General features: G+C 37.8%; 2 protein-coding genes across 3 annotated transcripts; one reads left to right on the plus strand and one right to left on the minus strand.

The window, feature by feature from the left end:
• Positions 1 to 3,500: 3,500 nt before the first annotated feature.
• On the minus strand, positions 3,501 to 15,743 carry tapt1b (transmembrane anterior posterior transformation 1b). The gene is made up of 14 exons (XM_044347290.1): positions 15,527 to 15,743; positions 13,270 to 13,400; positions 13,048 to 13,166; positions 11,795 to 11,957; positions 11,531 to 11,666; positions 10,852 to 10,949; positions 10,695 to 10,764; positions 10,431 to 10,511; positions 10,115 to 10,224; positions 8,990 to 9,049; positions 7,255 to 7,323; positions 7,070 to 7,146; positions 6,761 to 6,933; positions 3,501 to 6,659 (listed from the first exon to the last, which is right to left on the minus strand). Exons 1-14 carry the CDS (start codon positions 15,696 to 15,698, stop codon positions 6,406 to 6,408), a joined length of 1,713 nt encoding a protein of 570 aa, XP_044203225.1. The 5' UTR covers positions 15,699 to 15,743; the 3' UTR covers positions 3,501 to 6,405.
• A 1,709-nt stretch (positions 15,744 to 17,452) lies between these two features.
• clrn2 (clarin 2) lies at positions 17,453 to 21,709 on the plus strand. Of its 2 annotated transcripts, XM_044345920.1 has the most exons (4): positions 17,453 to 18,377; positions 18,514 to 18,852; positions 20,272 to 20,451; positions 20,682 to 21,709. In XM_044345920.1, the coding sequence occupies exons 2-4, from the start codon at positions 18,600 to 18,602 to the stop codon at positions 20,948 to 20,950; spliced, it is 702 nt and encodes a 233-aa protein (XP_044201855.1). In that variant the 5' UTR covers positions 17,453 to 18,377; positions 18,514 to 18,599; the 3' UTR covers positions 20,951 to 21,709. The 2 variants fall into 2 exon arrangements, with proteins under 2 accessions (XP_044201855.1, XP_044201854.1); XM_044345919.1 differs by having other exon boundaries at positions 17,453 to 18,852.
• Positions 21,710 to 24,160: the final 2,451 nt, after the last annotated feature.

Raw genomic sequence — 24,160 nt, forward strand, 5'->3', positions numbered from 1 at the left:
ATCACAAATTAGCCTCAGAGGGCTTTACAGTCTGTACAGCATCCTCTGTCCTTAAACCCTTAATTCGAATAAGGAAAAACTCCCCTCAAAAAATGGAAGAAACCTCAGGAAGAGCTACAGAGGTGGGATCCCTCTCTCAGAATGGACAGATATGCAATAGATGTGTATAAAGAATAGAACAAGGAAGACAAATTGCAGTACAATTATATTATTGCATCTACTCAATCTCTCACATTAAATATTCCAGAGTCTATGAATATGCAAATATGTTTTATTTCATGTTAAACTAATTCACAGACATCGTCTCCTACTTGAGAATGTGAAAACAGACTCATTCGGCATAGTGACGCTCAAACATTCAACTGCAGGAACAAGAGGAAAAACATGTTTTTGAGTGGAGGTGGACTTTTATACATTCATATCAACGTTTTTATTCTTCTTATGATGATGATGATGGTGTGTTGAATGTGATTAGATGATTGTAGTGTCATTGATCATTTGACGCTTAATTTCCTTCCTGTGGGTATTTGTCTGAGGAAGACCTGTAGTTATGCAGGTACTTCTTGTATCTAGTTTAGTTTAAGACTGAAATTTTGTGCACATGTCTACTTTGTTTACATAAATACATTCATTTAGGTCAGGGGTCAGGGTTCAGCAATTAGGTTCAACCATTGGCCTGTTTTCCCCTGGGTTTTTCATTGAGGGGCCGTTAACCAGTGCAGTGCAAAGGCAGACCTATGTGTATTATTTATTATTACTTAATCCATTTTAGAATGAAATCAATTAAAGACAATGTTAAGGTCTGTTATCTTATCTATCCATTTTTGTCCAACTGCCAACCATTTATGTTTGTGAGGAAAAATCTGTTATGGTTGCACAGGCTAAAGTTGTGAAATTCACAGATTAAACTTTAATTTCTGGTAGTTTTATTAGACTTAATTTCAGCACCATTCACTGTTCAAACACAACCATAGTTTTAATGCCCCTCCTCTTGTGGGGGCAGTCTTAGATGTAACAAGGTTATATTTACAGGAGCCTTGTGTCTATCTATAGTAGATTTGTAAAAAAAAAAAAAAAAAAAAAGTTTTGATGTAAACTATGAAAGTCAAAACTTTCATCAGGGAGCCAAATATTATTGCTGCAGGGCTGGATTCAGCTGCTCTTTGCCTTTCACTGATATAAACTACATGCTTTGTGTTGCCAAATGCAAAAAGTGGAAAAAGGAAAACAACAGTTAGTGATGATAAGCTGTAACACAAACTAGTTATATAACAAAACAATTATGAACAGTCAACATTGAAGAAAAACATTTTATATAGGCTATGTTTTATCATCAGAGGCTATATATTGTATCCTCTGATACACTAAACCTATTTAGAGCTGAAATTATTGGTCAATTAATTGATTAGTCGATCTACAGATCAATAATCAGCAACTATTTCGAAAAATGATTAATCATTTTAGTCATCGTAGTATTAGTGGTAGTAGTAGTAGTATTTTTTATTCAGTCATCACACACAATACAACAAGTATAAACAGTATATACAATCTAATATACAATTAGACAAAGGCAACAGTTTATGAATAAAGTAGTGACTGAAAAGGCAGAAGATTAATGCTTACAAATGTCAATCATACTTTAAGTTTCCTTCCAGGAATAAAAAATAATAATAAAAATGTCAAACCTCGCTGCTTCTGGCCTCTCCAGCATGAGGATTTACTTTAATACTTTAATAAATTGATTAGGCTGTCTCTGGGTTTTCAACTGTTGGTTGCATAAAATTTAATTGAATAAATAATCATAATAGATTAATCCATAATTAAAGTCATTGTTAGTTGCAGCCAAACACATATTAGACAGGTTAGAATATTTATCTGCCCCAAACAGAAAATAAAGTCTTTTACCATCAATCAAACTTTAATATTATTTTTATTATATATTATTTGGGCTGCAACTAACAATTGTTTTCATTATCAATTAATATGCTGATTATTTCTTGATTAATCAATTAATTGATGAATCATTTTGTGTATAAAATGTCCAGAGTTCAGTCAGGTGACCAACAGTCTGAACCTGAAAGATATTCAGTTTACTGTCATTAAGACAAAGAGAGCAGCAGATCCTTACTATTGAAAAGCTGGTTTGTGCAAATGCTAGGTATTTTTGCATGAAAACTCACTCAAGTGATTAATCGATTATCCAAATATTTTCCAATTAATTTTATATTGATCAACTAATCAACTAATCGACTAATCATTCCAGCTCCTTTTGTTATCTTTTTCTTATATTCAGAATTGTTTTATGTACCTTGTAAACATTGAATAATGAGCTGGAACAGTTTGTTCTTGACCTTTGAAACAGCAGCTGACAAAACTTAACTCAAGGACCACTTACTTGTTCCGGAGCTTTCAACCATATCACTGCACATTCACACTTTTCATTAGTCTGAACTCTTTAAGAGCTTCTCATGCATGTTGTACAAACTTGTAAAACAAGTTTTAGAAATATATATATATATATATATGACCATGCCAATAAAGCAAATTTGAATCAAAGAAAGAGACGTTTTCACATTTTTGCACTTTTGTTAGTTAGTCAAGCTTTCAGGATAAATATTGAAGTGCTGTATGATTACTGTAAGTGGGGAGCTACTGTTGACATATGACTGTTGTCTTACTTTACTTTAAATACAGGAATTCTACATAGTATTGTAGTTCAACCTTGACATATTCTATTATTTTAGTGACATTTGTAAGAATGTATCAGATTTTTATTTGTGGGAAGCTTTTCGGTCTCTAGATGTATAATAGGAGAAGGTGTTGCTGTCTCTGGGTGTCTGGGGGCAGAGTGAACACATGCTGGTCTGTCTGTAATGGCATGTTTGTACAGCTAAGAGTAGACATACTGAGAGTGTGTGTGTGTGTGTGTCCCCTTCTACACCTGCTCACCTCTACTCTGGTCACCGAGCAGCTGGCCTTTAGCTCTGTGGCTGATCACATACATGGTCAAGGCTAGTGAGATTTTGCCAAACAGAAAGAAAAGGGAAAACCCAATTCAGTTAAAAAGTAACACTAGCCTGGGAGTTGTGCAAGTCTTGAAAAAACGGCTTTGAAGTCTTTGATATGTCAGCACTCCCCTTTCATCCTCTCTGCTCGGCTCACATGGCTCACGGTCACTTAACACGACACATGACACTGCACTGGTTACATGTAACACGTCTACATAATCAGGAAAATACACGTCATGTACGCAGAAGCAGATATTTTATCAGAGTTGGACCTTCAGGAAAGAAATAACCAAAAAAAAACAACTCCCCCCTGTGTGTTAATGTGTGTGATGACAGACACCAAATCCAAATGCCCATTCAGGGGGAACAGTGGACCGCTGTGTTTGCCCTGTGAACAGAGCCTGCAGTGACTCCTTTCACTGAAACACCCGTCACTGACACACACACACACACACACACACAGTCAGACATTCACATCACATCAGAAAGGGCTTAGAAAACAAAATCTTGTTTTTATTCTCCTTCTACCACGTAGAAGATGTTTTACACAGATGGGTCATACATGAAAAATAAAAACAGTGAAGTATGTTTCATACATATAGTTTTGTCTTTGAGTAGTAAGATCCATTCATGCACTGCAAATGATCTCTTTCTCTCTCTCAGACATGGTTCACACTATGTTGATGACTGTACTTGTAGCTTCTGGCCAGGCTAGGCACTACAGAGCAGAAACGGTAGGTAGCTTTAAAAGAGAGTTTTGGATTTTTTTCCAAGTCCACTGTATCTTAATATAAATCTCACATGTCGTAGTTATGTTCAAAGAGTTATTGGTTGCTGTTTCCCAATTCTTCTTTACTATTCTCAGAGTGAAAGTGATGAAAAATCACATGTATGCAGGTAAAATCTTAAAGGCCACCTGAAGGCTAAAGACACAGCTGTAAAGGTTGAATCACCTATAAGTAATAAGAGATGAAGAAGGAAAGTGATAGAACTATTACCATATCAAACAGTGATTTCTCGAAGTCAGTCTCATTTTGGGCTGCAACTAATGATTATTTTCTCAATTAATCAATTAGTCATTTAATCTTTAAAATGTCACTTTTTCCCAAAGCCCAAGATTCAACCTCAAATGTCTTGTTTTGTCCCGACCATCAGTCCACAACCCAAAGATATTCAGTTCACTGTCATAATAGACTAAAGAAACCAGAAAATATTCACATTTAAGAATTTGGAGCCGGAGACTTTTAGCACTTTTTTCTTATTGGCAATTAATTATCCGTCGATCAACTAATTGATTAATCTACTAATTGTTGCAGTTCTAATCTCAGTGCAATGCATGCGAGTCATTGGTTGCTGTAAATATTTCTCCCCATAATGCCTGTGAAGCAGTTCCTTTATAGCATGACTACACCGTAACAACAGGGGGACAAAATCTACAGTCCTCCTTTCGTGCAAAAATGTACTAATATGTCTGGGTTTGTCAAATAAAATGTAAATAAAATGGGTATTTTACCAAAGTTACAGTTCTTCTGTAACCTTCCATCAGGACAGTGTTTTTTGCTGAGCTGCATTGGACGGATACTTCTTGGTGGTTGCATGTAAGTTTGTTGGCGTGTCAAAACACCAGCGAGTCAACATACACGCCAAGAATGAAGAAAAGCACTGTAGTCGTCTAACTCAGACTGCCGAAGCATCGTATTAGCTTCAGATTAACTTGAAAATCAATTTTTGCACAGAACGACCACTGTAGATATTGTTCCCAATCTCTTACAGTGTAATCTCATTACAAAGGGATCACTTCTCAGCCAGTATGGAGAGGAATATTGTTTACTTTTTCAATGTACAATGGCATTTATTGTCCTGCGATAGATCTGAAAAAAACCTATTCTTTAAAAACTAGAGTTGTATGATAGGCTTAACACCACCTTAAAGCATTGGCAGAGACATCTCCAATAACCATCACTAGTGGTCAACAACTATGCACAATGCCAGCAACTTCTAATGAAATGATGCGATTTTTCATCTCCCTTCACTTCACTTCACTCTTGATCTCCTGTTATTTAGAGGTGATTCAACCTCACAGCTGTGTCTTAGCCTTCAGGTACCCTTAAAGTTTTTACCTGCATACATTTAATCTTTTTCTTATCGCTGTCGAGAGAATGGTGAAGAATTAGAAAACATGTTCGGTTGATGGTGGCATGCCAGTGTCACACGTGACAAAACTAAAATGAGAGCAAGCACACGGCGACGCTACACCAAGACATTTCTTCAGATCACAGTTTCCGACATAAGAAAAGACGCTGTGTGCCTGTGTTGTTGTCATGATTATGTGTAGGCTACATGCTGGAATGAGGAGGGTACACATGAAACATATTTATAAGAAGCTTATTTGAAACAAACAAACAAAAAAAATAATCACTTTAAAATGAAATAGCTTCCAAACTTGGTGTTCACTTCAAATTAAATTCTAGTGCCTTTATAAACAGGCGCCGTCTTATTTCAGTGCCTTAAAGTAACAATATCAACACAACTGGCATGATAATAAAACCTCCAAACTTTATCTGTATCTAAAAGTTAAAGTCAACTCTGTGACCAAGCTGTGACTGAAGACAATGCGTTCATGCAAGAGTGTACGTAGTGTTATTGCTGTCATGTTTAACCTGGCAGACTTTGGCTATGGACATCTGGGCTCATCGCGGTAACTCAATTCAAAAGTGTGTGTCGGTGTGTGTCTGCAGAACGACTTTGGGAGTTTGACAATGTGTTAAATGTGATTGTGAGTCTTTGACCTGCAGCTGAACACCTTCAATTTTAGAAAAAAGATTTTTCATAAAAATTTCATTTCAAATATTAGATTTTTTCAGACTTTTGAAAAAAAAAAAAAAAAATTAAAAATTGACAAGTTTTGTTCTTTCTAAAAACAACTCCTCGCTGTACATATGATTGTGCTTTTTAACACACACACACACACACACAAGCTCGCACAGTCCAGCTGTAATGATCCTATGATCACACAGAGACCCATTTTGTACATTTTGTACAATTTCACAGATGAAGATTTGTTTCTCTCTTCGTGCTCTGCTCCAGCTGTGCGTGCCAGTTTTTCCCCTGTTGTGCATGTCTGCAGGCTATGCAGGCATGCCACGACAACCACAGCTACTTCTCAGAGTCTACCTGGTTCACAAGACAAGGACCGGACCAGCTGGAGCGTCTGACGTGGCCTCTGATGCTTATAGTAACAGCTTTATGCCTTGGCTGGTTTTGTCAGTAATAAATTAATAAATACTCCTGGGGTCAGGTGAACAAGAATAAGTCTGCTTTGAGCGTGCTCCGTGACCCGCATCTGATCCCTGAACCTTGCTGTGTTGCCAGGACACACTGCTTGTTCCTGAGGCATTCAGTCAATTCGGTTGCCACAGATGGTGAAACGGTCTATCTCCAGCAAGTCTTTCTTGGGTGTTCTGTGTTTGAGTCCGTCCCCTTCCAGTCCCGTGTCGGCGTTGATGATTTTGTCATCCTCCTCCTCGTCAGGCGTAGTCAGGAAGGTGTCCGAGTCACTCTTGGGGATTGTGGGGGCGGAGCTCTCTGCCACATTTGCAGGCGGAGGGTTAACTGATGCCAGAGATATTCCTGCTTTGTCGGCTGTGGGTTCTGTTTGAGAGAGAGTGGAAGAGTTTATCAGAAGAGAAAAGTAATACATATATGTAGTAGAATCTTGCTATTTAGGAAAAGAGAGATCGATAAACTGATACCTTGCTGTGGTGCAGTGTGAACATGTTTGGTCCGGTGAGCTCTGGAGTTTACGCGGCTAGAAACGGCGGAGGGTGGAGGGTCGAAGAGCTTTTCTTCCATGTTGGCCTCTTTGACGAACACACAAGACGTCCCCAGCAGAACGATGCTGTTGAGCACCTTTAGAGTGATCATCCTGCTCACAAACACACAAAACATGTGGATATATGGTAGATTTTTAGAGAAAATAAGCAAAATGAAAACTGAATACAAACATTAAAAAGCAAAGCAGATGTTTCTTGACAACTCTGAAAAGACAACTTGACATTTACCCCAAGTAAAACAGCAGCACACACATAAATGAGAGCGAACCCTGGATCTTCACTGAGCTGGTCACTACTCTGATCAACTGAAAGAAGAAACACAAACATGTCATTAGATTTCAGTGTATACATTACAAACACTAGATCATATACAATATTAAGAGTAGTTAATGGCACCATAAAGAGTAACTGACCAGCAGAGCTAAAGGAAGAGGGATGAAGCCCATTCTTCTGGATACTGAGTCGCTGTAGTCTGTATAAGCCTGAGGACACGTTTAACAGATTATTTTCAGAAAATCAACAGGCAGCATTGTTCCACCTTTTTTCTCTATAAAACAGTCAGTACACAACAATTTTTAATCACATTATGACATATCAAGTTAGGAAAGATAAGTTGACATTTCCTCAATTTTGCAAAAATCAGTCTACATATTCCATCTTGTCTTTAACAAAATATGTTCAGTTTTTAAACAAATGTTATGATTAGTGGTGGAAAAGCACTTCCAGAATACATGACATAATGGAAAAACTCCAGTTTAAGGAGGGGTGGGCAGTATGATGAGCTACACTGTGAGACTTTGAGATACTGTTTGTACCAAAGTTCCCATCCTTTTAGTATCTCTGGTTGTATTTGGCCACAGTGGGTAATGTAGCACATCAATTAGGAATTCATGGCAGTGATGGATTTACCATATTTTTGCATCAATGTGATTAAATACCTTGATTTTCACATGTAATTTACTGGATTAAACAAAAACAGACATTACCATGTGGCTATTTTATCTAAAATACTACAGTGGCAGAGAGAGCTCAACACACTACTTCATAAGAAAACACAAGTAAACAGAAAAAACACAAGCATTGTGTCCATTAACTTGTGTTTTCTTATGTTGCAGTGTATAGAGCTCTCTGTCACTGTTATAAACAGTTTTACAATTGAATTTCCAAGAATTCCCACAAATGTGTATATTAGGGGATACATCTCTGATGCCAGCAGAGCTTACTAAAGCAGAATTTGGTCTGGCAGTAACTGGTTTTACTGTAGCAGCCGGGCTTATTTTACGTAACTGGAAGAGTTCACATAGACCAGTGTGGGCAGAATGACTTAAGCTCATGACAGATTGTTTCTTTTGAAAATGTGATTACCAGTGTAAAACCAGCCAAATCTGGCATAATTTTCGGACATACATTAAGTAGAGGGTTTGACGTACTAGTTAACAGAATAAAGGAATATTGGGGTTGTTCTTTTTGACTGTCTTTTTTGTCTATATAGTCGTTTACTGTGTTTGTTTTGTTTGCCTTTTTTTCCCTTCATTTTAATATGTCATGTTATAACATCTGTATTTTAGTAGTGTCAAAATGTTCAAATGAATAAAAACTTAAATGACAAAAAAGAATTTCTAGAAAATGTACAATCTCACAGTATATATCGATGTTGCAATATAAAAATATGTAAAATGCGCTTTATCCACAATGCTCACCACTAGTTGAGATTTTCAAACTTTTACGGCCTGTGACTTAATTTGACTCCACAAACTACAGAATTTATATCAGGTATCATCATGTGTTAATTTCAATATGAACATGGTTTTGCATACTATATCAGGAGCACATGGCAGGGTGGGGTCATGTACAGTGAGTATGGTCATATACAGTATTTCAAACCTGCATTACAAAAACTTTACTTAAATACAGTGTCACATATCAATACATAATTTTCCTGCTTCCCTATTGTGGGATTACTAACCCCAAAGTTTGAGAAACCCAACCACCTTTTTCCTCACATATGTGGGTTTGATACAGCAACATGCTTCAGTTCAGAAGGCCTATTTAGTTCGAATGGAAACAAACTAACTCAAGAAATTACTTTTTGGGACACTGACACGGTTGGGTGGAGACATAGCTGCCGTTTGAATTTATTGCACTCACATTTTTCTGTCGACTGCTGACGAGGTCAAAGGCAAGGCTGGCGCGGTATTCCCCGTATACCTGGGAAGTGACACAGAGTAATAAACCAATCAACCAAAAGCAACAGAAAAATATTTAACAGTTGTATATTTACTGACTTGGATAGAATGGGGAGAGATGTATATGGGTTATAAAAGTGATGTTTAACGCAGAAATGGTGTTTCACTCATTTGTATACTTTCCAGCAGTAGAGCTGCCTGTTGGAGCTTCATAATCTGTTAATCTACTTATTAGTTGGTGTTATGGGTGAGGAAAGGTGAGGATGGAAGAGTGAAGGTGAGTCAAAGTGAATTTTGTTTAAGTGAGTGTAAAAAGGCAAATAGCTACGATTTGCACACATAGTTTAATGAGGACTGAGACTGGACACACAAGTAGTTGAATGCCAACGACATGTGAATGAGGTTTGAGTGATTAGGTTTGACAGTGTGGAGATAAAAGGGTTAATCCCATCCTGTGGAGCTGGTTTCCGTTATATAACCATGGTTACAACTCCTTGAAAGAAATCAAAGAGGAAGAGAGAGGGAAGGAGGTGGGAGGAGGACAAGGTCGGGATGAAACGAGAGAAAAATGGCTCAGCTGACTGACAGTTTCCCTCTGATACTACAGTGTTTCTAGTGTGAGTGTGTGAGACAGAGACGGTGAGAAAGAGAGAGACAGAGAGAGAGAGAGGGGGAGAGCGATAGCGAGAGAAAAACAACTGACAGTTTGTAAAACACAAAAACACTTGTGTAGGTCAGTGGAGTAGGACAGAAAACGTGAAGGAAAGAAGAAAGCAATTCAAGTCTGTTGAGCTTGACAGTTCATTTTTTATGTTTGCAATAGAAGTTGGACAAGAGAATCTTAACTCAAGGTCCAGTTTTTCCTGAGCTTTCGACTGTCTCAGTCAGCTGGTGGAGTTTGCTCAGTGTCAAGCAAAAACATCCAGAACTGATCAGCGTCTTTATTAGTTGTCACCATTACTTATTAATTAAGTGAGCAAACCCAATCTACTGATGAGTTCGTTCCTTAGTTCCCATATTTGTTAAGACACTCACTGCAACCCAACCAGATGGATAAACTGTTGAAAGTATGAAGAAAGGGACTCACGTCAGCACTGATGTCATTGAATTTGGTGATGAAAGCGTGCTTGACGACATCCACGGCAACCTCCGAGGCTATCACCATGACTACATCAGGAAACAGCACCCACAAGTGGTCTAAAAACAAACACAACAAACATTGATCAGTGTCAATATTCAGAATAATATTAGTTATGCAAGAAATGAGCGAGTCAGTGAAAGCCCACAGAGAGGAGACCTGTTGATGGACCTGTGAGGAGTAGTGCGACGTACACATCTGTCAAATACAGCAAATTGTAGATTTCAGTAATGTTATGTTATTTTAGCAGCACTGCATTAGTTACCAGGGTTCCATGAGAACTGCTCCATGTTTCTCAGACAGACGATGAGCAGGAGGATGTAGTTGGTGAACCTCTCTTTTATGTCTGTGGGAAACAAACAAATCAATCCTGGATTAACCTACTTTGTATTCATTGCAGCCGAGCTCGATTCCGTAAATTTACCTTGTACTAAACCACCAAGTTCAAAGACTGAGGTAACAAAATGCCCAGAGATTGCTGATTTTTGTGTCACATATTCATCAGTTTCATGTATTATTTACCACTTACCGCTGTTTGACATCTGGAAAAGGTTGTTCTTTTCAAACTTCTTAAACACGCTTCCTTTGATCTCCACAAACTGCAAAAAGACAAAATATCGTGGATGAACTCACGCTGCTGTGTGCACTTTTAATTGAGTTAATGGGTCTGTGTGCTTTGTACTCACGTTGTTTGACATCATGATGGTGAGGAGGGACTTGTTGTGGGAGTTGAAGGCTACGTTAAGAGTTGTGGCTTGAACCATGATGAGGATGGCATGAAGAACTAGATACGAATATGTTGAGGAAAAAAACACACTGTGGACTACAGTACAGATCATTACGCTGTCTTAATTTAAATGTATGTCCACTCACATACATGTTCTACTAGTTTGAAGTAAAGCTGTGCAGGACTGCAACTAACTAAGCAGTCCAAAACTTTAATATATTCAGTTTACTATGAACTATAAAAACAGGAAATGCTCACATTTGAGTAGCTGGAACCAGTTAAATTCTGACATTTTTGCTTAAAAATATACTTAAATGATTACACCTACATGTCACTGTTGGATTTGAGGAGCTTTCTACTTTGTTAAGATGGAAATAAATTCATGTAGGATCATCTACAAGTTTGAAATATAGGGATCATTTTTCACATGTGCTAAAAGTTTAACATTCCCTGCCATCACTGATTGACAAACTCTGATGCCATATTCTGTATTTTAAGTTAACTTACTGTATTTGAATTATTTCTTGTCTATTAATGCTGTGTACACTACTATACTACTACTTTTTTGCGTGTATATTGTTTTGTTTTCTTTACACAGTCTGACAAAAACCATTACAGGTCGTTCTCAGTGAGGATACAGACGTAGAGCACAGCCATGAGGAAGTGAGGAATCACGCCTATGTGCGCTCTCTTCTTCTCTTTGGGTTCTGTGGCTGTCCAGTACAGAGCGTCCAGGATGTCCTGGCCAAATGATGAGAACAGGCGGTCCGCCACCTGACAACACAACGAGGGGATGACGAGAGGAAGCAAAAAAAAAAAAAAAAAAATCAAATGAGTGGGTGACTGTACAGTAGCGTCATCAGAGTTACACACAGTAGGAAGTATTATCTGAGTCAGTATACCTCTAACATGTTGTAAATGATGTAGAGTTTGATGACAGACTGTCCCCTGATGAGGTGGTACATCATGGAGTAATCCACGTAGCTCATCATAGAGTAACACAGCACCATGATGAAGCCTTTCAGCACATCACACACCTGCGCTGGCTGCAGTAGACGGGAGCCACTAAAACACACACACGTGAACACACACATTACAGATAAAGAAAATGTTCACATAGGAAAATCACAAGAGCCGACAGCTGCGCAGAACAGAAACAGGTTATCATAATCCGTTTAGTCCGGACACAGTCAGAGAGCTCTACTGCCCTCTACAGGTAAACAACAATATTACATTGATTGTTTCTGTTTCCAATCTGGATGTTGTCATATGAAGATATTCATCAAATACTATGTTCTCTTTCAGCCTCTGAACATTGGAGATTTACATTTGCTTACATATGACAGCATTCTTCTTCTAGCATTCTTACTATATTTATATATGTTACCATGAAGAGGAAAACAAAGAAAGAGAAATGAATAAACAAAATGTAGTAACTGTAAAATGTTTGCTCAGTAAAATTTTCCAGTGTGCAAGATGGCATCTCCAAAATGCTTTTTGAAGATATAAATAAATCATATAAAATAAGCAAATCCTCACATTTAAGAAACTTAAAAATAGAGAATGTTTTAATTTTTTCCTTGATGAATTACTTAAACTTACTTCAAATTGTTTGTTGATTATTTTTCTATTAATTGACAAATTGATTAATCAACTACTTTTTGCAGCACTAGTTTGTTAGTTAGTTTTAGTTTTGGCTACATTCTTCTGAGGTGGACATATTAACAGCAGCAGCTGAACATAATATAACATGTTACGTTACATAATATTAGCAAGCAAACAAATGTTATTTATTTATTGCTTTTCAAAACAGAAGTAATAAACTGTTTCACAGGAAGAATACAAGGGGAAAGAGGGCAATACATTACAACAGCCCTGCAATGAATATTACCTTAATAATAAAGTTTTATTAATACTGCGTCAGACAGGTGTTGATTTACATTTATGTTTACTTTTAAGTCTGTAGTTTGTGGTGCTGTTCTACTGCATTAAAATGTCCAGTTAAGCATACTGTATAATAAACAGAGTCAAACCGAATTGTCAATTGTTTAAATTAAGCTTTTCATGAGAAAAAGCTTATACTTATTGATCAAATATTGATCAATAATGTGGCCAATGATTCATTAAGAGACTTTATTATATCTCTGCACCTTACCCGAGACCGCAGCATGGCAACGTAAGGAGCCGTAATAGGGCCAGCAGCACCCTGAGGGGCAGCAGGGTGAACACATAGAGGAAGGCATCCAGACAGAGGAAGAAGCCGAACGTCATCAACTAAACAGAGAGAGAATGAGAGAAAGACACAGAGGATACTTTAATTTTTGTGATATTTTTTGTGTCATAATTTTAATTTTTATTTTACTGTTTATGAGTTTACCTTCTCCAGCTCCTTGGGGATGCGGAGGCAGGTGTAGACCCTCTCTCTGCGTTCTGTGTATTTGGCCTCGTTGTGTTCCAGGAAATAGCCTCTGGTGAGCTCAGTAGTTATAAACCTGACCAGAGACAGGTCTGGAGACACACATGGATGGACACAAAACATTGAAAAGTTACACATAGACCTCACAGCCTTTAACCTAAACTGATCTATTGCTCTCATGACCACATGGACAAGATATGCCAGAGATTTGCGATGAACTTGTCACCTTCACCAGGCTCATATATGGAAACTTCACCTGCCAGTGGTCTCTCTATCTCTCTCTCTGACACACACACACACACACACACACACACACCTTTGTGATAAAAATAACCACCATCTGAGAAAGCTTTGATGTTTTAATTCGCGGGTTAACAGTGGCTGGCTGCTTGTGCATCCCCACTGCAAGCAAACGGGGGTTCTTAGCCAAAAATAAACCAAGCACTCTTAAATTCACCTTCAACCAACCAATCACTACACTGCCAAAAGTATGTGAACACCGAAACAGTCCCTCCATGTATGATTGATGCACGTCATTACAGAACCATGGGCATGAATGTGCTGCTATAAATGACTCCACTCTTTGGGGAAGGCTTTCCACAAGATTTTGGAACCTGGCTGCAGGGATTTGCTCCCATTCAGCCGCAAGAGCATTAGTGAGGTCGGGGCCGCAGATGTTGGCTGGTGAGGCCTTGCTCACAGTCGGCGTTCTAGTTCATCCCGTCGGTGTTGGATGGGGTTGAAGTCAGGGCAACAAGCTGGGAAAAGAATTTCTTTATGGATCTCGCTTTGTGCAGAAAAAGACCTTCCTTTAGGCCTAACTTTTGCCACAAAGTCGGAAGCACACAGTTGTCTAAGATATACAGTATTTGTATGCTGTCGAATTAGGCTACATTATTTCACTTGATTTGAACTAAAGGGCCTTGCCCAAACCATGACAAACAGTGCCAGACCATACGTACAATATATAAAAGATTCCTAATGTGACTAGAACAGCTAAAGGGATATGAATGAGTTGTAGCATAAAGCGATGTTATGTTTTGGAGTAGTTGTTGTTGGGTTAAAAACAGCTAGAAATGATTGAATTTGTCATATACAGTACTGTGCAAAAGGTTTAGGCACTAAAAGTAAAGTAACAATGCTTTCAACAATAATGCCATGAATCGTTTTTAACTTCATAATAATGCCTAAATCAATAGAAGAGTTCGGTGAACAGAAGAAACCGGATCTTGGAGAAGTTGACTCAGTTCCTCTGTGGATTTAGGCTGTCTCGGTTGCTTCTGTCTCTTCGTGTAATCCCAGACTGACTCGATGATGTTGAGATCAGGTCTCTGTGGGGGTCATACCATCTGTTGCAGGACTCCTTGATCTTCTTGTTCATGACGATAGCTCTTTATGACTCTGACTGTATGTTTGGGGGTTGATGCAGAATAAATTTGGGACCAATCAGATGCCTCCCTGATGGTATTACATAATGGATGAGAATCTAAACATCTAAAGTTTTGCACAGTAGTATGTTAGCTGTCAGTCACAGATGCAGCTTGTACAGTAGGTGTGAACCAGTGTGTCCTGTTTGGGAGCTTGTTTTCAGACGGGAGGGCTGACTACAGAGGTGACTATGTGATTGAAAAAGGAGACTTGAGTGAAGCTGGGGCTGTTTTATTAAACGTTACAGAATTTAGATCTAAAGCCTTGACTGTTGCATCAAAGTTGGAAACACTAATGTCTAAAATATCACTGTATAATGTCGTATGAAGATTTCCGTTAACTGGAAATGAAAGGCCTTGACCAAAACCACAACAAACATCCCCAAATCAACCCTAAGTGCACAGGGGTGAAATGTAGTCCACACGTACCCACTATGCAACTGCACTTTGGCAGCAGTGATCTGTTGCTTACAGCCGGAATGATCTAGTAAAAGTTAGATGCATATGAGACCTACCTATATATACTTTAATTTAGATCTGTAGCTGAGGTGGAAGCTAACGTTTCATCCTGAGATCAGGGTGCAGCGCCCGAAGCTGCACAGCCTCAACTGGGTGTAAAAGCAACTGCGTGCTTTTAGTATCATTACTGTCACAGATAAACACACATGCGATGCACTAACGCCAACTAAACCCAGCTGCTTTGCTGCAAAAATGATAAACAATCACTTGAGCAGTTAGCTGACGCTGTCAAACTGGAGGTCTGTGGCTGCGGTAACGAGGCTAGCTCTCACCTGACAGGTTGCGTTTCCTTCCCTTACTGTTGCCGTTTTTGTCGTTAAACCCCAACGTCTCCGTGACTCCGTCCTTGTCCTTGTTATTCTCTGTTTTGGCAGCCTTCCTGTCCCTCTCCCTGTCCTCCTTCTCCTTCTCCTCTCCCAGACCTGTCGACAGCGAGTCCGCCATCTTCGCCGAACGGTCTCAGCTGCTGCCTGGGAGACTGACATCTGCGTCACACGCTCTGACATCATCACGCAGTTGTAGTTGCGTCAAATCGCCAGCAGGTGTCGCCAAGAGCTCAGTGACTACATTTCAGTAGTACAAACAGTTTGGTTTATTGATTGATCGGTTTATTGCTTGCTTCCCCCCCCTAAACATCTTTATAAAAACAAAGCACAACAACCCTTTGAGGTTGTTGTACTTATAATGAATATACATTCATTATATATATACATTATATACATATATACATTCATTATAAGTATGACACATGCAAACCGCACTTTACATACATACACTCATATGTTTTACTCCTCGGGTTGTTTATACTCTTATATTGCTTTTACTATTTTAAATATTTCTTTATTCCTTACTGCATTGTCTAAGAGCTGAAACCTGATGTTTTTTACCCTCTCATACTTGTAATGAGATGTAACAATTACTTGAACTCGAACAACAATAAGACATCACAGTTTCAACAAAATTACATATCAGAATGACAAATGACACAAAAATATCATAATATAGTAAAAAAAAACCAAACAAACAAACTAATAATGAATAAGTAAATAAAGAGAATTTAATAAAGAAAATTAAGTTCTTCAGAGACTTCTGTTACATTTGGTGCTACAATTCCCAAATATTTTAGATGCTCCTGGCCTTTTTTTTTTTTTTTTACTGGTTATTGCTTTCAAACAGTTGTTGTAGTAAGATGTTTTTAGATGTTTTATTATGTATGTGCATTTTTGCCTGATAATATAATCAAATTAATCATATCTTTTCAAGTGGCCGGATTACAACCAAAGAAAGCAACTATGTTTTTGTTCCTTAATTGCATGTTGTACCTTAAATATTCCTCAAAATACCTCCAAAACTTGAGAAAAGTTAAAATTCACAAAAAGGTGTATTAATAACTCTTCTTCTTTCCTTATATTAAATAAAACAGAGCTAATATCAATATGAGTAAATCTGCCATTCCAGCTGTCACAGGGATATATTTTGTGAAGAATTTTAAAAATGTATTTCTTTTACTATTGGTAATACAGAATTGAAGTAAGACGTGCCATCATTATGTGCTGTAGCTTCCTGTAGTTTAATTACTTCACTGCTTACATTCTTACGCTGGTTGTAATGTTTGATGATCTGTCAGTTTAAGCTTCAGTGACTGACTGCAGCTCCATTTATCTCCATTTCTTAGATACAATATAAAGAGAAAAGGCATAATTTCAGGTCAAAGTTGGAGACAGAGCTGTAAGTAATCTCTGTAATAAGGCATTTCCAAAGAGGGGAAGTGGAGCAGAGTGGTATCCAAACACAGGTTAGGTTCTAAGGTTCTGGGCAAAATATAATAAAAGGTGCCATGTTGTAATTTGCTATCTGTACAAAACCAGATTACATAATGTCTGCACCAGGTACATACTGTACAATGCACAGAAGATGGGAGGAACCACTGAACATTTGTGCCCTGAGGACCCCAGTACAAGGCCAGATTAACCTGTTTAGAGTCCTTGGGGCAAAAATGAGCTTCTGGGCCCCAATTTACCCAGCCGTCACACCACCCCGCTCTGTGCAATGTGTACAGTATTCCTTTGCTGAAATATTATAATAATCAATATATTTTGACACAGTGATCCTTTTCAAGACAGGGACTCTTTATTAGCAGTAGTCATGCATATTCTCATATTCACAAACAAAATCACAGTATATTAGATAACCACAAGCCAATTGTCACACAGTGAACAGGCTTTTTTGGGCTTTTTTTGGAGGGTTTTTGGCTATTCAGCCATGGTAGTTGGTTGAAGTGAAACTAAATTTTCAAAAGATTTATGACTCAAGGGAACTTTATGACAACAAAATTGCAGTTGCATCTACAATAAGGTGCCAGGTCACCAAAAATAACAATATAAAAGTAAGAAATGTACAATTTAAAATAACTATTTAACAAGAAAGGCAGGCATTTCGTAAAAATTACAAAATACAATTATGTATAAACACCTAGATATCAATATGAAAATGCTGTAGTAGGTTATATAGCTTCATAGACGTTATAGTATGGTAACAACAATGTGGAAGTGTAAACTTGCTCTATGCATGCTTCTGGGGATAATGTGCATTTATATACTGCAACTGATTAATTGCAACTGGTTGTTGCAATTAATCATATTTTATAATCTGATTTGATGTTTAATTTAACTCATTTTAATCTGATAACCAAATAAATGTAGTTGAGTAAAGCATAAGTAGCATAAAATGGAAATATTCAAGTAAAGTAGTGATTATACTTGTGTATTTTGATAAACAGATGGACCTAAATGACTAAGTAAGGCATGCAAAAAAACAAGATGAGAGAGTTGAAGCCATAAAGCCTAAATATGCTACTACATGGTTAATACTCTGACTTGACCTTTAGGGTTACAATGGATCTTATCTATCATTCTGACAGAATCAACGATCCTGACATGATTTTATAGCTGCAGCCTCCGTAAGGTCACCAGTTAGTTGATACATTTCCAGCTCCAAAGGCCAAGTTGCAAAGGTTAATGCATCTCCTGAATAAAGAGGAGAGTATGTGTGAGTGTGACACACACACAGACACAGAGAGGGAGCAGAAACCAGGCGCACAGAGCAGGGATAGAGTTTCTCCCGGTAACGGATCCTTTTGACCACCATAGATTCAGTTTCTCCTCCACTGTGACTCACACATCAACACAAGCAACATTTTACCAAGAAAAATAGCTGTTTTTTCCCCGGTTATGATTTATTTTTCTGACTCAATCTGCAGGATAAACTCATGGTGATTGCCGGGTGCGCACCGCGGTCCATCCCCGGCGTCGTGTTACCTCTCCCGGGGCACCATGGGCTCGTAAGATGCCTTCGCTGTGGAAACGGATAACCTTCTCGGTGGCCTCGGTCCTCTGTGTCGGCTCGGTGGTCCTCTTGGTCGTGGCCCTATCCACGGAGCGGTGGGTCACCGGACGGATCTTGTGTAAAACCGGGGCGGAGATAGTGAACGCGTCCCATCCGGAGCTGGACCAGTTCATCGGGGACATTTATTACGGCTTGTTCCAGGGAGGGAAGACCAAGAAGTGCGGGCTCGGGAAGAGGCGCTCCAAAATCTACAGTAAGATCAAACACAGCCAATAAACTCTCTTCCTCTCTGTCCATACTCATCAAGACATATGAGCATCATATGTAGGCTCAAAAGTTAAATAATAGATAAATAAAGGAGCCATTTTGAATTAAATATAAATCATAGTCATAAATGCGTATATAAACCATGATACAACACTTTTTTGTAGATCCCCACAGCCTAAACTACTACATCAACAGCACTAGCTACTTGTCCTTGAGTCTACATGAATGTCTTTATCTTCAGTGAAAATTGCACACATAACATCTAACATGCAAACAGAGATAGTTCAACATATAATCATCACATAGAGAATTAAAATAATCAATAAAGCAAACTGACATAGTCTGATGAAAACCGCACACTATCAAGATGACATCTTTTAAGAGCAAAATAAGTCCCATATTCAAGTGGAAATCACAAAGTCTTCAAAAATATCAAATATGCCAGGCTGAATTTTGGGGTTAACGTGTGTAAGACATCTAGAATATCTTTTAGATTGAATCTGATTCCATAAGAAATAATTTTGAGTTTGAATATTTCGGTGAGAAGAGTTGGAACAAGCTGGTAAAGAAGATATATCATGCCATCACACATGGTGGAATAAGATGACTTCTCCAACCTTACATCTACTTAAAGGATATGTTTTTCAAGTCAGGTGCCCAAATGAACTTTAAAGGAGGTTTTGCTTGCTGCAATCATTCCTCCCTTTCATACTGACCATTAAAAGACCCCTTACTAATGCACTTTTAATGCAGTGATGGGTGGACAAAATCCACAGCCCTCCTACCATGCAAAAGGGAATTTAAAAGTATATCTGAGGTTAATAAAAAGGTTCCACCATCCAAATTAGTAAAATTAAGTAGATATCTTCCAAAGTTACTGTCTTTTTAGCACCAAATTCTCTTTTTTGTTACTCCACCGTAGTTAAAAGAGCACAAAAGGGGAATTTCAAATATATTAGTTAAAGTTTGTTGATTAGTATATTGTCTTAAATATCACAGTACTTTTCACAATTAACTTAAAACGTTAGGTTCATACAGTATTTCATATATACATAATACTCTCTGCACATTAATAAAATGACTTAACAACATACTGGTTATATTTCTCTATTCTCCTCTCTTGCCTGTGCTTAACAGAAAGAGACATACTACATCCAGACGTATCCACAATCTTAACACTTACTCTCTAGTAGCTTCACGTGCATATGTAGTGTTTTGAAGACACATTCTTTTTTCTAAGCTCTGCCTTCCTCCACACACACACATGCACACAAACACACACATACACACAGCCAGGAACAATGAATCTGGTGGCCTTGGAGTTTTTTTTAGTCATCTTGACTCACAGGAACCAGCTGACAGGCTTGATGATAATGTGTGTTTGTGTTTCTCTGTTTCTGTCCAGTTTTCCCGAAGCTTGTGCGGACGTTAAACGGCGGCCTTCACATGATAGTGATCCTCTTCCTGCTGGTGTCTGTGGGCTTTGCGCTGGTCAGTCTGTCTTTCTGTATTTACAACGCACGCAAGGTTCCTTACCAGAGCATCAAAGGGCACAAAGGACTCTACCTATGGAACTTCATTGCTGGTATGTCTACTGTATGCTCTACATCAGATGTTAGATTATTTGTTATCTTATTTGTCTCCTTCCTCCTTTAACCTTTCATTCAATGCCCCTTTCTTTCTCTACATCTATTTCTTATTGTGATTTCCTTATTTCTTCTCATCCCTCCTTTCTTCTGTTGAGTACAACCCCTTTTCATCTACCTTCCATGTACTTTTTGAGCATCCCCTCAATTCTCCCTTCTCTGTTTCCAGCTCTTTTCGGTGCCCTGGCCTTGTTGTGTTTCCTGGCAGCCATGAGGCATCACAGTCTGACCGAGCGGGTGGCTAACTATCGGGAGAACCTCTTTGTCCTTGTTGTGCTGGATGACAGCCTGGACATGTCCTTCTGGCTGGGTGTGGCCAGCATTGTGACTCACTTTGCAATCTGCGGAGTGGTTGCCATGAGCCGAATAAAGCTGCCCAAACCGGAGATCAAAAAACCTGAAGAACCCACCATCTCTTCTCTGGACCTGCTCTACTGATGGAGCTATGCGTTAGCTTAACATGTATGCACTTACACATCACTAAAGGTTGGCCAGGGATGATCAGAGCAAAACCACATGACTGACAGCAACACTGTGCCAGTGCTAGTTGGTTTGTGGTCTACATGACTTTTACTTCAGTCACTTTATTATCACAGATGGGAAACCAGAGGGGCACAAGATAAGAAAACAACACAAATACAAAAAACAAAAAGTACAAAAATGTTTCCTGTACATACAATTTACAGAACACAATAATACAACAAAACTCTCTAAAATACTAACTTACATGTGCAGATCTAGCAGGGTTATTGCACAGGGAACAAAGGAGTTTTTACTCCTATTGCACTTGAACCGGGGTACTCTGAGGGAAGAGTTTCAAACTGAAAGTGAAGTGGATCTGGTCTTGTGGAGAACCTGCTGGTCACAGATAGCTGTCAGTGGGGTCTTCATATGAATGGATCAGACTCATGATCTGCTCTGTCATCCAGACTCAGCCAACGTCAAATCACGATTGTAATTTATGGCACGCCACTGCGAATATCAGGTCACTACTCACATGTCGTCTCAGACACAATTAATGGTTGGGATCACAGAAGGATCATGCACAGAGGAGGCAGAGACACTCGTCCCGGTCTCTGCCTTTTGTTTCTGTGCTGGTTGATATTTTCTGCTCCTGAGGAGTTCAAGGAAAGGTTCACAATTTTTCAGGTCTGTCTTAAAACAAGAGTCAGGTGTCCATATGAACACTATGAAGAGGTTTTTCCTTGCTGTAATCATTCCTCCTATTCATATTGCCTATTAGAAGATCCCCTTCAAATATGTTTTCAATGTAAGTGATGAGGGCCAAAATCTGTGCAATGCATTTAAAAGTTTATCTGAAGCTTATATGAGGCTTCAGCAGTCTGAGTTAGTCATATCAAGTGGATATCTGACACATTTATAGTTTTTTTAGCATCAAATTTCCTCTTTGTGTTTCCCTGTTGAGCTGCAGTGGAAGTTTAGTAATAAAAAAGAGGTGACAGTAGTCAAAAGAGGTCACTGTGACACTAAAAAGACTGTAATATTGAAAGATGTGTTGATTTCACTAATTTGGATGCTGAAGCTTCATATTAGCTTATTAGCTCATATAACAGAATTGCAGATTTTGGTCCCTATCACTTACATTGTAAGTGCATTATTAAGGGATCGTCTAATGGTCAGTATGAACAGGAGCAATGAGCAAGACAAAACTATTTCGATATTCATTCTAGTACCTGACTGTTGTTTTAAAACAGACTTAACAGACTCAAGTGTTCTGCATCATAAACTCCACTTCTGATCTCTGAACATCCTGCTGTATATACTGTATCTTCTCTCTTTACTGCAGTGTGTAAATACATAATTGTTGTTTTCATTGCATGTATAGAACAGTGACAGATTTGTCACTTAATGGTTCTCATGATAAAGTTAAAGTAAATTCTTTGGTTGAGTGAACATCAAGTCCCTTTCTGGGGGATTTGAAGTCAATTTGTTGCAGTAATGATTTCTGGCTGCTACTATACAATCATTGATTACATTATGTTGCCTAAATGGAAAAAGTCCAAATAATCATGCTTTGTTTTTCATTCAATTTTATTTTAGAACTGGATATAAAGTACTTGGTATGAAGATCAAAATTTACATTTTTTGCATGCTGATAAAAGTCCTTGGTTTGGCCATTATTAAAGACTTTTGTTATATGTTATTAGATACAGTACACTCTCCTGTGTTTAAATGGCTGCATGACTTCAGATTCTCTCTTGAAGATGGTTCCTCTATTCAGGCAAACTGGTGCTGGATGCTAGCAAACTTCTGACAAACATATTTATTGTAAATATAAGACATCAAATAAACACATACATACAGTATATTTTTTCTCCTCTTTGTTTATGTCTTTGTTCTTTTATATTCTCTCTACAGTATACGATATCCTCTCACCCTCAAACAAAGATTTTTTGATTTTATAATTTAAATGATTGTATGATCTTTAATAATAATATAATATGTCGGCCGGATGTTTTTAAAATTATGCTGCTCATTAAAATCCCCCTGAGCTTCCTGAGTTATTTTTTCATTACTTTTTTATATATAACTTTATTGAATCCAAACACAAACAAAGTGACGCGTTGATATTAACATACATGAAATAAAATCCAAACTTCACATACAGTATAAAGAATTTGTTTAAGCTTGCATAGAGATACAAATAAATAAATGAATTAATAAATATAAAGACAAATAAAACCTGTTTGAAAAAAGTAAACAGATAAATATAAAAATAATAAAAGATAAAAATTGAAATAGAAAAAATCAAACTGAAACCAAATTGGGTCAAAAATGTATTTTATATTGGATAATTATAGAGAGGATACTTCCATTATTGTGTAAATATAAACCATTTATCAGAAAACTCCATTCATATTTATAAGAAGAGAAAATAAGAGAAGCTGACAGCTGTCAATCAGATCTACAGTTATAGTTTTAACACACCTGTTCCGCCAGGTGGCGACAAATAACTGTGGTGTGACCAGTTAGACCTGTCTGGCTAGTAGACAATCTGTCTGCAGATCTGGAATTATTTAAGATTAACCATTAACATACTGTTCGGATCAAATTTGACCTATGTTGACATTTCAAAGCAATAAATACACATTCACTCACATTCTTTAAGCCTGATATTTTATGGTTTTTCCCAAAGTGGCCCAGAATACACAAAAATGGAAATATTTCAACATCATTTATTTTTGTTCAGCTGGTATACAGTTTTATACATACAAGGTGTTCTGGATTGGTGTTGATTTATAGTTTTAATGGTTATAATGAAACCTACCATTTAAATGTTGTTGTATCCTTCATTTTCAATAAATTAACAGAAATAATTATGTTGTCATGTTCTCTTGTTTTAGATAACATGAGATCATAAATATAATGTGATCGTAATGTGTTTTCTCCAAAAATGAATAGTGTCAAACCTAAAGAAAACACTCCCTCTGCTCTCTGAAACATGAATGAATTACATTATTAATTATTAATAACTGATAAAATAGGCTATCTATGTATGCAAAATACATCTATAGTTCAAAATTTGGTATAGGGACTGATTATAAAGGAATATGTAAGCCATCAAAAATGACCTGCTCCATACTGTGAAAGGTCAGAATATAAACAGTATGTGAGGGTTAAACACAG

This window comes from Thunnus albacares, chromosome 3 (assembly GCF_914725855.1).
Source record: "Thunnus albacares chromosome 3, fThuAlb1.1, whole genome shotgun sequence".
Classification (NCBI taxonomy): Eukaryota; Metazoa; Chordata; class Actinopteri; order Scombriformes; family Scombridae; genus Thunnus; species Thunnus albacares.

Coding starts and splice junctions, on each gene's coding strand:
- clrn2 (XM_044345919.1), top strand. CDS start 18,600: ATGCCTTCGCTGTGGAAACGGATAACCTTCTCGGTGGCCTCGGTCCTC. Junction 18,853..20,271: donor GAGGCGCTCCAAAATCTACA/GTAAGATCAAAC, acceptor GTTTCTGTCCAG/TTTTCCCGAAGCTTGTGCGG. Junction 20,452..20,681: donor CCTATGGAACTTCATTGCTG/GTATGTCTACTG, acceptor CTCTGTTTCCAG/CTCTTTTCGGTGCCCTGGCC.
- tapt1b (XM_044347290.1), bottom strand. CDS start 15,698: ATGGCGGACTCGCTGTCGACAGGTCTGGGAGAGGAGAAGGAGAAGGAG. Junction 11,667..11,794: donor TCATTTACAACATGTTAGAG/GTATACTGACTC, acceptor TTGTGTTGTCAG/GTGGCGGACCGCCTGTTCTC. Junction 10,950..11,530: donor CATGGCTGTGCTCTACGTCT/GTATCCTCACTG, acceptor ATTCGTATCTAG/TTCTTCATGCCATCCTCATC.